The following is a 15,525-nucleotide window of genomic DNA, read 5'->3' as shown; positions in this document are numbered from 1 at the left end:
ATATTTTAAAGTCATATCGCCAGCCCTAGAAAAGAGTTTATTTATCAGCTCAAAGAAACAGGATCTGCTTAAAGTTTCATCCGACCCAATCCCCCGAGGAACACACAAGGCGCCAGGCTTTAACACACTTCATTTCCCAGCAGCGGGTGGGGTGGGGTCGGGGCGCTCTGTTAGTTTAATCTGAGCCGCAGGACCAGCCAACAATCGCTCTGCCTCTGGCAGGACCTTAAAGGGGAGGGATGGCGGTGATGTTAGAGAGGAGGCCGACTCTTTCTTGGCAGCCTGGTGGGAGCGTGTGTGACTCATGCCCAGCCCGACTTTTACAGAACTCCTTTTCAAACCTTACCTCATCGATAGTTGTGACTGATAGCAGGCTCATTGATTTAAATTACTTGTTGCAAAACTGGGCTTTGAATAGCTGTCACAGGGTGGAGGGCTCTCCGCTTTCTTTGACTCAACAAGCTAATTCATTTGCTTTACTTTACCGTGATTATTAATCAGTACCAAAATGACGGTTTATTGAAGTCATATAAACTTTTGATGAAAAGTTTATTTGTTCAATCTGTCTTTCATTTAGGATACAGGATTCATTTCTGCCGTTTGGTTTTATACGCAGCACACATGAGAACATTTAGGCTCATTCATTTAAGTTGCTTTCATGATTTCTTAGACACTTCAGGTTGGGGCTGAAACAATTAATCGGATTAATCAGATTAATCTTTATTAATCTTGATTAATTGATTGTTGAAATAACTAGTTTAGTAATTGATTAATCATTACTTTGAGTGTACAGACGCAAAAAAAAGCCATTTTCTGAGGGAGCAACATACACAGAGCAGTAATTAAACCAAAATTGTAGGAAAAATCAGTAGATTTTGAATTTAAGATAAAAAAATTTTTGTCTGAAAATATGTTCTACACAAAACTCATCAAGTGGCGTAGTTTTAGTTTCACCTGATTCACATTATTAAAAAACTCTCAAGCACCTTTTGCTCTCCATTTATCAGTTAATGAATCCAAAAATAATCAGTCAAAAAGAAACAGCCAAACTTTTCATATATTGATGTTAGAAGCTGTTTTTTCAGCTGCTGGTGCATCCTTTGCTGCAAATAATAAAACATACACTAAAGGAATATTATGTTATTGCATCTTAGGCAATAAATTATTTTCTTATTTAAAAATCAATTTAATTATTTGTTTATTTCCATCTTTTAATGTGTTTCTAATGTTGTGTAAAAGAGTTAAGTGAAAACTATACAGACTGTGCCAAACCTTTTATCCAATTATCAGATCAGATTAATTGATTAATCAATTACTAAAATAGTCATTGGCTGCATAAATATGAAAAGACCTTCTCTTAGCAATATCTGAATATATGACCGATGGTTTATTTCAGTGATGAAACATTAAGTTTCCTGAAAACAAACAAAAATAAACAAAAAATATATTTAAATAAAGTGTTTCACATACATTTTTTTGTGTTTTCCACATATATACATAAATAACGTGACATTTCTTGGATCGATACTCATAATGTCATTAATAAAAGTTGAAAAAGTATCCCTTAAAAACAAAAAGGAACATAAGACAGATCTAAAAGATCCCTTTAGCTGATGTAATGCTAGCCAAGATCTTATTTGAGATGGTCTTGATGGAAGGATGGATGTCAACCAGTCTTCCTAAGAAATGTTGAAAAAAGACTAAGATGGACTTGGACAGACTTAACATTAATGCAGTCCAGTGTTTGAAACCAACTCTAAATAACTGAGCTCGTTGATCAGAAGCGTCCAAACATATTTTATCATTTGACACTCTGGTTTGAAAAACCAACATTATTTAGTCTGGATGTTTCAGTCTAAACAATGAGTGGTTTTATTCGTCAAATTGTACTTTTGGGGAGATAAGCACTCACATTTTTCATTCCACAACAAAGGATAAATTTTAAGCCACAATTAAAACAACTTTTTAACTTTATTTAATTTCCCCTTGGGCTCAGTGAAGTATTTTTTGAATTGAACAAACTCAAGTTTCCTGTCTGTCTATTGACTTGTGAGCCTTTGAGAAATGGACCAAAACAAGAGAAATGAGGAGGACGAGAAGGAATGAAGTAATTCTTGTCTTTCGAGTTGTTTTACTCACTCTAATCTGTTTGTTTTCTTCCCGTAGCCTTTGAGCCTCCATCTGCAGCCTCTTGCACTCCTCCATGAAATTTTTTACTTCTCCGTCGTTCAGGGTGGAGCTCAGCGACTTCACGGGCAGCGCAGATGACTCCGACTTCAGCAAGCTCGACGACATCTTATTGGACTCCATATCGTGCTGTAAGTGGGTTACGGAGGGTTGATGCAATCAGTAAACTGGTGCTAAAATGTTTACACCGACATTCCCAACAACGTCTTAGTCGCCTGGCATGAAGTTAGAACCATCTGTTTACATTTGGGAACTTTAACACTGTTCATTTACAGCAGTAGAAAGACACAGACACCTCTGTAGGAGAGTTCACCCAGGAGTGCCTTTCATAAGAGGATCAAGCTGGTTTCCATCACCATTATGTCTGCTTAAAACACTCCATGGCACACAGCCCCTACTGGGCGCCCAGCAAACGTCTCATGTAGGTCATAACTAATTCAAAACAACTACTGAAGGCTGTTTTTGCTCCCTGCGTGCAATAAGCTGTTAGACTAAGCTGCTATCTCTGATGAAACGCCGTGTCTACAGCTGAACGGAATCAGGTGGCCAAGGAAGAACCACAACAAAAATAAACTACGTGCGAGACTAAAACAAAGTGACTTTCTTAAAGGCCGTTGGAGTTAAAGTGTGGTTGTTGCAAGAAAAGGTGAAGAAACACAAGAGGAAATGGAAAAATAATTGACAACCAGAATTGTAATTTTGAAAAAGAAACTTGAGAGTGCAAAAAGAAAAAAATATGCAGCCTCTCCTTGTAAACATATGTATTAGGTGTTGTAGATGTGCTGGAAAGAAAGAAATGGTAAATAAAAATATACCATAGTACAACAGTTTGAATTATATGTAATGACACAACAGCATGCACAATAAAACAAAGCAAAAAGTACAAGAGCTGACCGTTTTTTCATTCTCTGTTGGCATCTCAAAAACACATCTCAGCTTAGAGTCCATCAACTCCTCTGGCTTTGCTTCTTTCCACTGCAGACAGAAAAATATAGGGAATATTTTAAACTATAAACTCATTGGTAAGAAACTTGTGTTATTAGGTTATTAGACAACACATGTCTCCTAATAAGCTGAAGGCTTATTAAAAAATTAGTATGATAAATAACCAGAGTTATAATGAACAGCCAGCAGCACAAGAAATATTACATTAGCAAAATGAACCAAATTATTACAGACACAGACTGTTAAAAATCACTTATTTTATATTAGACAGATTTAAAATAATAATGATATATTTGTACCATAACAAAAAATTAATATTGGTATTATTAATAACCAATAACAATTACATTGACATTTCTTTGAACCAACTCATGCTGCTCAAAACTGGTAAACAAAATGTGTGTTTTGTTTATGAAAAGCACAAATTTAGGCTTATTAATATTATAATTTGCAATGGTTGACACACTTCTGCTAATGCGCTAACAGCGGAGCTAATTTTTTATTTAGCGCTTCTGCTAAGTTTGAATGAACAGATAAATCGCCTGCGATTTCCTTAATTTTGGGTGATACTCGCGTGAGAAACCAATCATTTCTACCACAGCAAAGGTTTGAAAATCAGCCGATGTCACTGTTTTATTGTTTTTATACAAACAAACAAAAATGATCCTGTAATGGTTTAAGTGTTTTTAATGTGTTTTCCACATATGCAGAACAAGAAAATGCAGGAACAGTTTAGATAATATTCCCAAACTACAGCCAAAGAATGATGAGAAACACTTACCACTCCCTCCATGTCAGTCATGTCAGGAGGCGCTAGCATGGACTGGACCATAAACTTGTGCTTACTTTTTTCATTTGGGTCGTATTCAAAGGGTTGCAACATGACTGAAAAACAAAAGGACAATCAGTGACAGAACAAATGAGCAAAACAGCACTGTAGCTTATCTGAGTCACAATACATTTCAGGTTGGCTTTAGGGATTTTTGAAGCCACAGCAGTAAATCTGAAAAGAAATTTGGTTGGAGATGAAAGAAGAAAGTCACAGTTGTTTTCAATATGATAGTTTTTCATTTTCTTTTATTTGAACTGACAACATTTATTGAATATGATGAGACATAACGCTGCTTTATTTAAAAATCCCTTCATATGTGGAAGTGATGCAACCAATAAATCAGCCAGCAGCTGAAATCAGACAGTTTTTTTCTTGTTAATGTTTGACAGATTAGACAGAAATATCCGTGTTTTCCCTGCTAAATAAATGCATTTCATGAACTGAGGTTGAGAATAAAAATATAAATGATTCTAAAATCATTTAAATCTAACCTCGAGTGCACAGAACCACAATTTCCAACATGTCATTGTTTGTCACACAAATATGATGTAATGTTCCTAAGAAAAAAAAGTACATGCACTAAACCCAAAATATGTACAAACTATTTAAAATTATAACCAGGCATTGTACTTTTTCAGCATTACTACATGGTTGTATCAATTCTTTTTAGAAAAAGAGTACTTTTTTTTTTACATTTTATTGCTTTACTTTTTTAGTTTCTATTGTCAGGCCAAAGTCACAGCAATGGTGCATGATAGTTCTGTGGGTTGATCAAAACAAATATACATTTTTTTTCTTATTTTCTTCTTTTTATAAAAAATGTTTTAATCAAAAAAGTAAAAGGAAAGGAAGAAAAACAAAGTAATGCTGAACCCTTCCCCCCACACAGCATGACTATTGTTTTCACACCTCTAGTTAATTCATGGAAATCAAAAATAGAATTTATTTTTGCATCAACAGATAAAACGGAACAGCAGACAACATTTGTTACAGCTTGAAATGTCCATCATGTCTACATAAAAGTCAAAGGCTTTGAGACTGCTTGAACAGCATGGAGAAAGTGGTGAATATGACTCGTTTCTGTTACCATGATGATGATACAGTGACGGACCGACAGATACCCCTGGGGCTAATCTTTCTAACAACTTTGAAGCCTTTTTCCTTCCGAGCATTACATATCGGCCTAACAAAAAGCAGGTGTGGAGAATATTTCTCCTCAGCCTCTCGCTTTATCAGTCCTCCTAGTATTTGATGTCACCGAGAAGGTATTTTAAAGCTGTAAAAATGATTTACAGTAATCACTTACTCGTGTCGTCAAACGGAGGTCTGGAAAGATGAAAATGGTTATAAATGGAGGATAATTTACCTCCCTTGACTCCAACTTTTAAATCAGGATGTAATCAGAAGCCATATTTCTACGTCAGTGCCGACTACGTCCTCTATGCTTGTGGGATTATTATTTTTTCATTATTACTTTTATTATAATTTCACTGAAAACAAATGACCTGTATTCAAAGCTGGCCTGGATATCAGCATGACTTTCATATATGGCACATGCCAATGCTCCCAAGAGCAGAGTTGTGCACCATTTCAGCAATCAATGTGGCTCAACATTGCAAATCAGAAACAGACGGCATGAACAGATTGAGAATGTCCTGTTTCAGTCAGACCCAATTTGCACAACCATCTAGCTTGGGTCCGCAGGGACAACACCAGAGAATGGAGGCAGTAAAGTATGAATGCATTTTAGAGTAACAAAGGAGAGTGTTAAAAAGGTTGTTTGAGATGAGAAAAAAGTCACAAGACTTCAAAAAGAGCTTCTTTTTTAAGTTGTGTTATTTATTGCTCTAGTCTAATGCCAGAACTAGCACTTTATAAAACTCTCAGGAGCTGAAGGTATTAAGCACAGCAAAGGCAGCTGGGTAAACAACAACCATTAAAAGAAGCCCTCAAAAAAGCATCGACAGAATGGTTTACGTGTATAATTAATATTCAATACTCCACAAAGACGCAAGTTGACCTCCTGAGCTAAAGCAAAAGATATAAAAAAGATATAAAACTGATATTCTTTTAAGCTTATTTAACAGCAGATGAGGAGATACATGTCAGATCAAAAGTTACGTACATTTTGGCAAAACAGATTGAAATCTTCTCTGCTTAATCGCAGCTGCATTCAAACTTAAAAGAAACAGTGCTGCTATGATGTGATGTCTTAGTGTAAAGCTTTATACGGATAAACTCTTAAATCAGTACGCCTATACAAGTGGAAACTGACCGACAAAGTGGCTTCTTTGCATCAACAAGTCTGTAAAATCTGAAACTGGTGCACAGAAAACACTTTTCCCCCTTCCAACAACTAAAACAATGCAGTATTTTGTTAGATAGTTGTCTAATTCACAAATAGATAATGCATGCTATTTGCTGCCATAGATAGATACACTTTATTTTCAAAAGAACACATAACACGGGAACTGATAAACTAAATAAACAAAGCAACCAAAAACAAAAATAAAATGGATTCTCAGTCTCCATTAACAAAAAAAGTACTTGAATAAAAATTAAACAACATAAAGCCAAAGTGGAAATAAATACTGCATTCAACCAAAAGAGTGCAGATTATGAAGTCTGTTTACTATATTGCCCTTCAGTAATCACTAGATTTAAAAAGAGAAGATGGGCACATCCTGTCGCAATAGTTCACACTTCACGATTTTTTGGCCCTATTTTCCCCTTACGACAATCTTAGCTCGTTGGCCGATCTAAGATTGTCGCTGGTGATTTCGTAACCGATCATCCTGCAGTGTGTGGTGTGTTATGGTAGATCGTCGTGGCCGCTCCGATCTAAATCAGGGGTTTTCCCCGACTGGGAGCTTAACGCTGAATGTGACAGGTAGCCAATCAGAAAGCACGGATTCTCCTCCGTGTTTTCTGAGGGGAAATTATGGAGGGGAATCCCAAACAGCTGACACGGCGCAACCCGAAGTCCAGCGGACATCGGAGATGATATGTGGAAACAACATTAATATTTATTCAACATTTCGTACAAATAATATAGAAATGACAAGGGGAGGAGTTGGAGCCAAATTGCTACCGCAGTCGATAAACCCGGTAACTTTTCATCTGTTCTTCGTTAACGTGACATAAATAGGTTATAATGATTTTCATTCAGTCAGGATTTTACGCTGACTCTAGCCTCATGCATCACAGGTAGATTCTAGTAAAGCATTGATTAATGCCCCATTTTAAATTAGTTAACTGGACTTGTAGCCATAATTTTGTGCCAGGTGGCTGGACACCACACGGCACGATCGAAACCGATAAAACAGTTACCTAGATTTTCTGTCGGCTAATGTGTCTTTCAGGTTTTGGAAATGGCCCGACAATTCGTGTAGTGTCCGCTGGACATTACACTAAGGAACTGAGGAAGGGAGGGTCAGTGCAGAGCACCGGAGTTGAGCCTTTTTTCATTCAGTGTCATCAACAGAAAGAAAAAAACGGCAGGAAGAGAGGATAAAGCCGATAATTAAAATGAGGTCAATAGGTTTAATTTATCGTGCGATTAATTGATTTATCGTTTATCACGACAGGCCTAGGCACAATGCCTTTACTCCCCTGATTATGTGCTTCTGAGACTGTCCTATTCAATTAAATCTGAAAGGGAAATAAGTACTGACTACACAGAAATAACCTGCAACTCATCGCCTTCCACTTTATACGTTGAACTTTGTTATGAAAATATATTTGACTTGAAATGGAGCTAGTACGGCCTCTGATTATTAGAAAACATCAGACATGACTCGGAGACTTTTGAGCTGATATATTGAGTAAATATCTACTCAGATCTCAGCTTGGACAGATGAATCAGTGTCTGGTTCAGTCAAAACAAAAGGCCCACAGGAAATAAATGTAAGGACAAGCTAATGAAATGATAACACTATCCAGAGCTGCATATACTGTGTCATAAAAACATTCACAATGAGCTACATACATTTTAATAGTTGTGGATATGAAAGATGTTTTTACATGGTCAAGTTAGACTTTTCCATTTAGAAGATGTTAACACCAATCATGAACAACATTCTTGTGGTCGCAGTCAAACTCAGCATACAGTTACAGCAAAGAGGTATATATAATTATATTAGGGCTTGGACTTTAATGCATTAATTTTGATTAATTATTTTGATACATTTCAACCCGTTTACATGCAATTAATGGCTTACAAAAATTTTATTTATTTTTATTTGTATGTTTCTGGTACACCTATAAATCTGACACACAAGCAACATCCACAAACAACTCAGTCAATTTGAATTAAATTTAGTAGAGAAAGCCTAGCCAAATATGATTTGAGATAGTCAGTATAGATAATATTTTACTATTTTTACTTTTAAAGGTATGGAAGAACTTAAATCCATCTGGATGTATCCATCAAAACAATGTGCTCTGTTTTTAATAAGTACATTTCCTGAAATGCTAGAATCCACATTTCACGGTTCTGTCAACTCCAGTGCTTTAAAAACACCATGTAAGCCTGAGTACTTGCTGGGAAAAGAAACTGGTTACAGAGCACACCTTTAAGTTTGCCAACGAAATTCTGTTCTGAGGCAAGAAATCCTGTTTTGTGACTCCAAGTTGACCCTTTTCAGCCTAATAAGGGTAATGAATGATGGACTCAGCTTGTCACCTACTGTTGACAGCGAGCAGCAGTAACTCAGTCTGGGGTTGTTGACACCAGATAGGGGAGGCTGTAAAATGAGCATCTGGTTGGGGTGTCACAGTATGGAAACATTCATCTCTTTACTACAGAGAGAGTGGAAAAGCAGCCTGGTAGAACTCGGTGTACTACCTGGCTTTTTGGAGGAAATCTTTTGGAAATGTCCTTTAAAATTTCCCATTGTTACACAATAAAAAAAAATAAAAAAAACTTTTTTTGAAGGGAAATTTTATTTACAGAGACATCATAATCAATTTTATTTATAGTCTTGGTTGCGAGGTGTTTTTATTCCCTTTTTATTTATTGTTTTTGATTGTGTTTTATTGTGGAAATCTGAAATGTCTTCCAATTCCAGTGTTAAGTGCCTGTTACAAAATTAAAGTTTCTAAGTTTCTGAGAGGGTGAACTTGCATTAATATGTCTTTATCAATGCATTATTTGAAAATTATCTCAATAATATTTTTTATTGTAATAATTACTGAGAAAAAAATAAATATTGTGACAATCCAAAGAGCTGTATAATTAGATACAGGTTTATTATATCATTTTATAGTTATGGACTAAATATCCAGCATTTTAATGAACTACGTTGGACTCCCAACAGCACATACACAAGTTTGATTGACAGCACTAAAATCCGCCTCCTGGCTCTGATTGGTTGTTTCTGGTTAGCACTGGCAGAAGGCAGAAAAGTTATTTTTTTTCGCAGATTACCTGTCTCAAACTACGGTCATGATATAGATTCTGTTTTAACAAATTAAATAAAATAAAGTTACATATGCACAGTTGAAGCCATCTTTGAACAACTGCAAAAGCTAACACCCACTCCTGAGGACACAACCAATCAGCAGCAAGGAAAATAAATGGTGTTCTTGGACTGGCTGCTCTGCAAACACCAGCCAATAGCATGTTAAGTACAATCGCACCTACATATTTCAGCTTTTTACGCTGCATTCTCTTTTGGTTTACTATGAAAAAAATCCAAGAATAAGCAAATTCGGAGTCACATTGCAGAGAAAAATTTACCATAACGCTGGGGTTCACTGAAACTTGTAGGAAAATCTAACAAACAAGTCAGTACTACTAATTCATCCTTACCAGAGACATTGATTGAGGTGCCTGCATCAATGATGCCGCTGTTGGGCCGCACACAGTACCGGCGAGGCGCTGTCGTCTTGACCTTAAAACATACATTCCTGTCTGTAGGGTTGGAGAGCTTAAGATTTGTGGTGACCACGTCCGAAAACGGACCTGAGAGAAAAGTAAACAGAAGAGGCCCGTAAAAATATGAACTTTACGTAATCTTAATGGTTGGAAAAATAAGGGAAAAAAGAAAAGAGAGAAATAATTTCCAGGAAGAAACACATAAACTAAATCTGCAGAGAGATTCTTTTTAATTTAAACCTGGGGAGGTTATGATTTGAGCGACCACACAAACGGGTTTATACCATTCCTTGGTCAGATTACTGCAATGCCAAATGCTAGAAAAACAAGACAAATCAAAAAAGACAGATGGAGAATAAACTGTAACTGGCACGCAAAGTCAAAAGGTTCATAACGTCTTTAAGCTACACAGTAAAAAAAAATTAAAAAAAATGAGCCAAAACAAATGATCAAGGTTCATCAGAATATACATCCATCATTTACTGCTGCAGGGGAAACACCAGCAACAGAAAAACAGTCAAACAACAAAAGACCATTTCAAACAAATACATGTTTTAATAAACTGGACTGAAAAGTATCTGTAATCCAGAAAAAATAAATCCATAAATCACATTCTCCTTTTATGGTAAAACCTACAAACAGGACAGCTAAAGCACTTTGGCTTCAATTAACTACAGGCAACATTACAGATGCAGCCCACATCTCTCCAAGGCTCTCCAAGGCCAGCTGCATTAGGTTGCACAGATTTGTCAATAACGCAGAAAACTAGAGTTCCTGGGAAAAAAAAAAAAAAAAACGGTGCTAAACCTGAAAGAGATGGTGAAGCTTTAATTATTCATATAGATTGCAAAACAGGATCAACATTGTTCTTGTAACAAAGTTAAATCCTAAATGTAGAACAGACAGAAACGCAAATGAAAATTTCATGAATAAATAAAATTCGAGTCAAATTACAGTTTACATCCTGATAAATGTGGGGCTGACAGAAAGCTTTCAGGCCCTTCAAGCTCTTTTTCTCATCCGTCTACACAAAATTCATAACTATAACAAAGCAAAAATGTGGATTAGTAGTAGTCTGGTATCAATTTAATTAAAATAAAACAGAATTATACAATTTAATAACACTTTCGGAGCAGTATGAATGTTAAAACAGACATTAATGCATCCTTCACAAAGAAATAAGACTTTATTTAGAGTTCAAGTTAACCAAGTTGAATTACTCTGATTTTTCCTGTCTTATATAAAAGCAGAGGCAGCATCAAAAATATTATAGCACCAGAAAGGGATACATGCAAAGTTATCAATAATACCAATTTATTTGTCACATTTAAAGGGAATCATGGACTGTAATAATCCATCAGCAGCTCCTGTAGCAGTCAAAAGTCAAAATACAGCTGAAGACATAAAAATAACACCACTGATAACAGCAGAGCACTGTCTATTACTTCTCTGTTCAGTAGATAAGGATTTAACACTAATAATAAGTAAACACTAACAAATGTTGAGCTCACATGGGAGCTGACAAGTAGAGCAGCTGTGGGAACCTACTCTGCTGATTAAAACAAAAAATATGATGAAATATATCCAGGAACAAGACAGGCATGTTGCTGGATACATTTTCAATGGCCAGATCATTTACAAAACAAACTAAACCTTTTGTACAAACCAGATCCTTGTTTACACATTGGATCTGGTTTGCCCATCTGGACCCAAAATTAATACTTCCATAAAGGACATTACTACTTCTAAGTGTTGGCTTATCTATGGATTAGCTATATGAAAAAATTAGCTCTAAATCGATACTAAATTCCTGGCTTCTTACTCGTTTTAATATAATTAAGAGAAAGAAAATATTGTTATACAGTTGTTGAACATATTCTGAGGCACAGAGGCAACCCTGTGCTTTAAAACAGGTTTCCACAGAATCAAAAAACAGTGGAGTATTTTTCATTATCGAGTTTCAACTCTAACTGTGTTAATTAATCCTAACAACTCCGTTCAGGTTGCATTTTCTTTGGTTAATAGGAATATGTTTTCATGTTATACAAGATAATAATCATGCCAATTCAGAATTATTTCCATTAGGGTGAATAATATTCATTGTTTTTGTCCAGCTTCTGTTCACACTGGACAAAAGCTGCACTGAAATGAATACAATACAAAGCAAAAACAAACAACGTCTCCTTGGAAACTTATCAGCAAACTAATTATCTCTTCACTTTCTGCACAAACAGCATTGATTTGTTGAAATGCTTTCTACATTGGCAGAGAACCAAAACTGAAACGAGTACCTCCCAAAATAACAGTGATAAAGGCAATTCATAACTGACTAAGCAACAATAAAAAAGTCTATGATTAAAACTTGAAAGCAGATGAAGTAGCAAGATCATAGTTTGCAGGCTAACAGTTTTCAAATGTAATGTTTAACTTCTAGAAGACTATTTTAAAATACACATATTTGTAATAAAGTCCTTATTTATTTATTTTTAGCTAACTACCACAAAATTAATATATTGTATCAACAGTAATCCCCATCTGCAGATCTTCTATGATGTGAAAAATGTTACAGCTTACAAAATACTATTTGTTTTCCTATTTAACAATTATAAATTACTCCCACTGCTCAAATCAAATATGTTTTATCATACCAGACGTCTATAGAAGCAGCTGCTTTGAGGATAAGATTTGAAACTGAGTAAAGCAAACATTTACTGAGAAAAACATGGACATATACCACGAGATAAGATAAAGTTCCAGATCAGCAAAAATCATCGGCTACTGATACTTCCCTTCTTTTCTGAGCAAAGACAAAAGGTAAATTCACACCTTCATAATCTTTGTTTGACATCTAAAAATAAACTTAATTGAAACAATCCAAACTACTGTAACACCTGATCTACTTCTTCCTGGAAGCAGCTTTGGGTCTAATTCAATTTATGAAAACCATAAATAAAAGCTGAAGACTATTATGAAAAAAATATATTTAAGAAAACACAATACATAGCTGGATCTTACAGTCGAGTTCTTTTTCCCTTAGATACGCATTACTAATGTTAGTGCTGACAATAAAACAGTTTAAAGGTGAGAAAGTTCAGTTCTTGATTGTTTAGGATATTTAATCGAGAGGTCATGCACAAAGCTAAACGGCCTAAACTTTATTTACGGGGTTTTCACACTGTGTGCCTACAGAACTACTTGGGGATTAATTATGAGCATGTGATTTGTGGTTATTACCTCGTGTGCTAAGACTGAAATCTTTCTGTCTTGCACAGAACCATAGATTAAGACAATTAAATTAAAAAAAAAACAGCAAAATCATGTGAAAGGTTTTAAGACTTATAGGATTACATTGTTGCCCACAGTTATAAAAAAAAACAATTAAAACTGTAAAAAAAAAAGAAAAAGCGGCTTTGTAGGAGTGGTTGCTGTTTTTACTGCCTGGCATTACTTCTGGGAGGCTGTAAGCACAAAAAAATAAGAAAATGCCTTGCAAGCTGATGTCAAATGCATCAACAAAAATAGTGCCACTTTAAATAATGATTGTGACTAGCTGAACCACAAAAAAGGTTATGATTGAGGCTTTACAGCTTTTGTACAACACTGTAAACTATGCGAGAGGTTGCTTCGAGTCAAAAATATGACAGTGTGATAGATATACATAGTGTAAAAGTTGTGCAAAAGTCAAAACCTGGGCTTTTTTCAATAAATAAAATCATGATATGTTTTATATGCTGATATACCAATAATCTCATTGATAAGACTTAATGCCTGTTTGTCATTTTCTCATTTTAAAATTCTCCATTGTCTCCTTTGTTTGGAGTCATCATTGCTAATCAAGAATGATGATTATCTATAAATCCTTGCTTAATTCTGAAATCCTAATCACCTGCACATTGAAAATGAATTACATACATTCCTTTGTGTAGTTGATAAAATAAGATGTTCATTAAATATGTCCTCAACAAAATTGCAATAATAGTGCAAAAAGACAAATGTAACAATAATGAAACAATTTCATTGATATTTTAATTCATCTAACTGAAGACTGAGTATTAAATTGCATAGGAGCATGATTAGACTTTATGTTTCTTTTGAACACATTAAAATTTCAACTTTTTGCATTTTTCATGCTAACTAAAACAATCCCTAATTAATACATTTGAATCATTCATTAAACCCATTCAAGCAAATATTTCACAATTACATGGTGGATATAACTATTCTATTTTCTTTTTTTTCTGTGTCTGGATAATGATGGATAATGATAAATATCCATCATTGTCTGAGCAGTTTATTTTCTTAAGCAATCAACGTTGTATCTCTTTTGTGCATTTCAAGAGCCAAAGTTTAATATCTGGAGCTGTGGCAGAGCTTTTTAATCTGCTGCAACATGCTGAAGTAGAGTACAATGAGAGTTTATGTAACATTATTTGGGCCTAAAGCAGCGTGATGTCTCTAAACCGAATACCAAGCGTGGCTAGGATGTTTGCGACTGTTGCTGGACCTTCAACAGTGAATGTTGACGGCACCGTAATGATGTTAAACAGCAGAAGCTGCCCAGTGTCCGCGTCCTGTGTGCTGTCAAGTTATTAGATGACAGCTAGCTGGCCAATCAGAAAGCAGGCTAATGCTACTAAGCTATCATTGCTAGAGGTGATTTAGCTGAGGAGTATGGCATTTTACCTATTTCACAAAGCCCTATTATGCCCAAGAGAGTACCAATGCCATCTGTAAGCTAACAGGTGTGCGTTTCATGTATGAACGCTTAAATATGATTGCTGCAGGAAAAATGAGCGACAAGGCCCAGCTAACTTCACCGTCGAAAGCTAATCCAGCTAGCAGATCACCTAGCATGAGTCCTTTCAGAAAAGCATTGGGTCTTTACAAAGCAATACTGTCAAAATACAACTGCTCTGCAGCCTCTCCCCGTTTTGATTATTCCTACACTGGACTGCCCCCCATTTTCATGCTGGCAGAGGAAGCTCCCCCTCCCCTCCTCTCGTCCACAGCCGGGGCCCTCCCCTCTTACCTCTGAATTTCAGTTCGTGCTGAGGCTCCAAGAGCAGAACCTGTTCCGGCCTGGCCATATCCCAACAACTGGAGCGGGGTTATCGCACTGCAACCGCTTCCTGACACCTAACCCCGTGTTAGGATGTTGTTAAACCTGCTAAAGGCTGCTGTTTTCTGTGAACTAGCGCTGTATATTCCGTCCCCCACGGTCACAAGTACTACCAGAGCTGCTAAAGGCTGCTGTGATGCAGCAGGAAGGGAGTCAGCCCAGTGACGTCACTGCCTCTGCATAGCCGCCCGGCTGGGGAGGGGTGATGCCGGGCTGGGGAGGACCCAAGGCTGGCGGGGCCCCCCTCACCCTGCTGGGGCCTGTAGGAAATCTGAACCCAAACAGAAAGGTGCAGGTTTCAGCTTCAGAATAAAACACCTGTTTACACCCTGTCACCCTCAGTGCTGAAACAGACTCTGTAGTGTGCTGTTGCGACTTCTTTCTTCAACTCAGCATATTAATAAATCATTGAATATTTTTAACTTAAGAAAAAAATAGAGCATAGAATTCAAATAATAAAAAGCATACATTTTGCATCGTGATGTGTAGGATAGGAAATATTTTCTATTCATTTTCCATTCTATTTTACTTCATTTAATAAATATGAATCAATCAATCAATCAA

At 36.1% G+C, this 15,525-nt stretch overlaps 1 protein-coding gene and 1 long non-coding RNA gene across 2 annotated transcripts in view; both read right to left on the bottom strand.

Annotated features, from left to right (window-relative positions):
• The window catches only part of vapb (VAMP (vesicle-associated membrane protein)-associated protein B and C), a 19,170-nt gene extending 4,035 nt beyond the window's left edge, over window positions 1-15,135 (bottom strand). Inside the window, exons 1-5 of the mRNA XM_007546846.2 lie at window positions 14,872-15,135; window positions 9,777-9,929; window positions 3,914-4,017; window positions 3,082-3,162; window positions 2,140-2,316 (exon numbers count right to left, since the gene is read on the bottom strand). Of these exons, the coding sequence (XP_007546908.1) occupies window positions 2,140-2,316; window positions 3,082-3,162; window positions 3,914-4,017; window positions 9,777-9,929; window positions 14,872-14,929 (573 nt within the window). The 5' untranslated portion in view covers window positions 14,930-15,135. The remainder of the gene's footprint in view (window positions 1-2,139; window positions 2,317-3,081; window positions 3,163-3,913; window positions 4,018-9,776; window positions 9,930-14,871) is intronic.
• On the bottom strand, window positions 4,438-6,443 carry LOC107835670 (uncharacterized). The gene is made up of 2 exons (XR_001661483.1): window positions 4,563-6,443; window positions 4,438-4,521 (listed from the first exon to the last, which is right to left on the bottom strand). It is a non-coding gene; the product is annotated as an uncharacterized LOC107835670 (long non-coding RNA).
• Window positions 15,136-15,525: the final 390 nt, after the last annotated feature.

The sequence above is a fragment of the Poecilia formosa genome, unplaced genomic scaffold, assembly GCF_000485575.1.
Source record: "Poecilia formosa unplaced genomic scaffold, Poecilia_formosa-5.1.2 Scaffold18, whole genome shotgun sequence".
NCBI classification, from domain to species: domain Eukaryota; kingdom Metazoa; phylum Chordata; class Actinopteri; order Cyprinodontiformes; family Poeciliidae; genus Poecilia; species Poecilia formosa.
The sequence above is the reverse complement of the archived record's forward strand: the minus strand, read 5'-3'. Positions and strand labels throughout refer to the sequence as shown.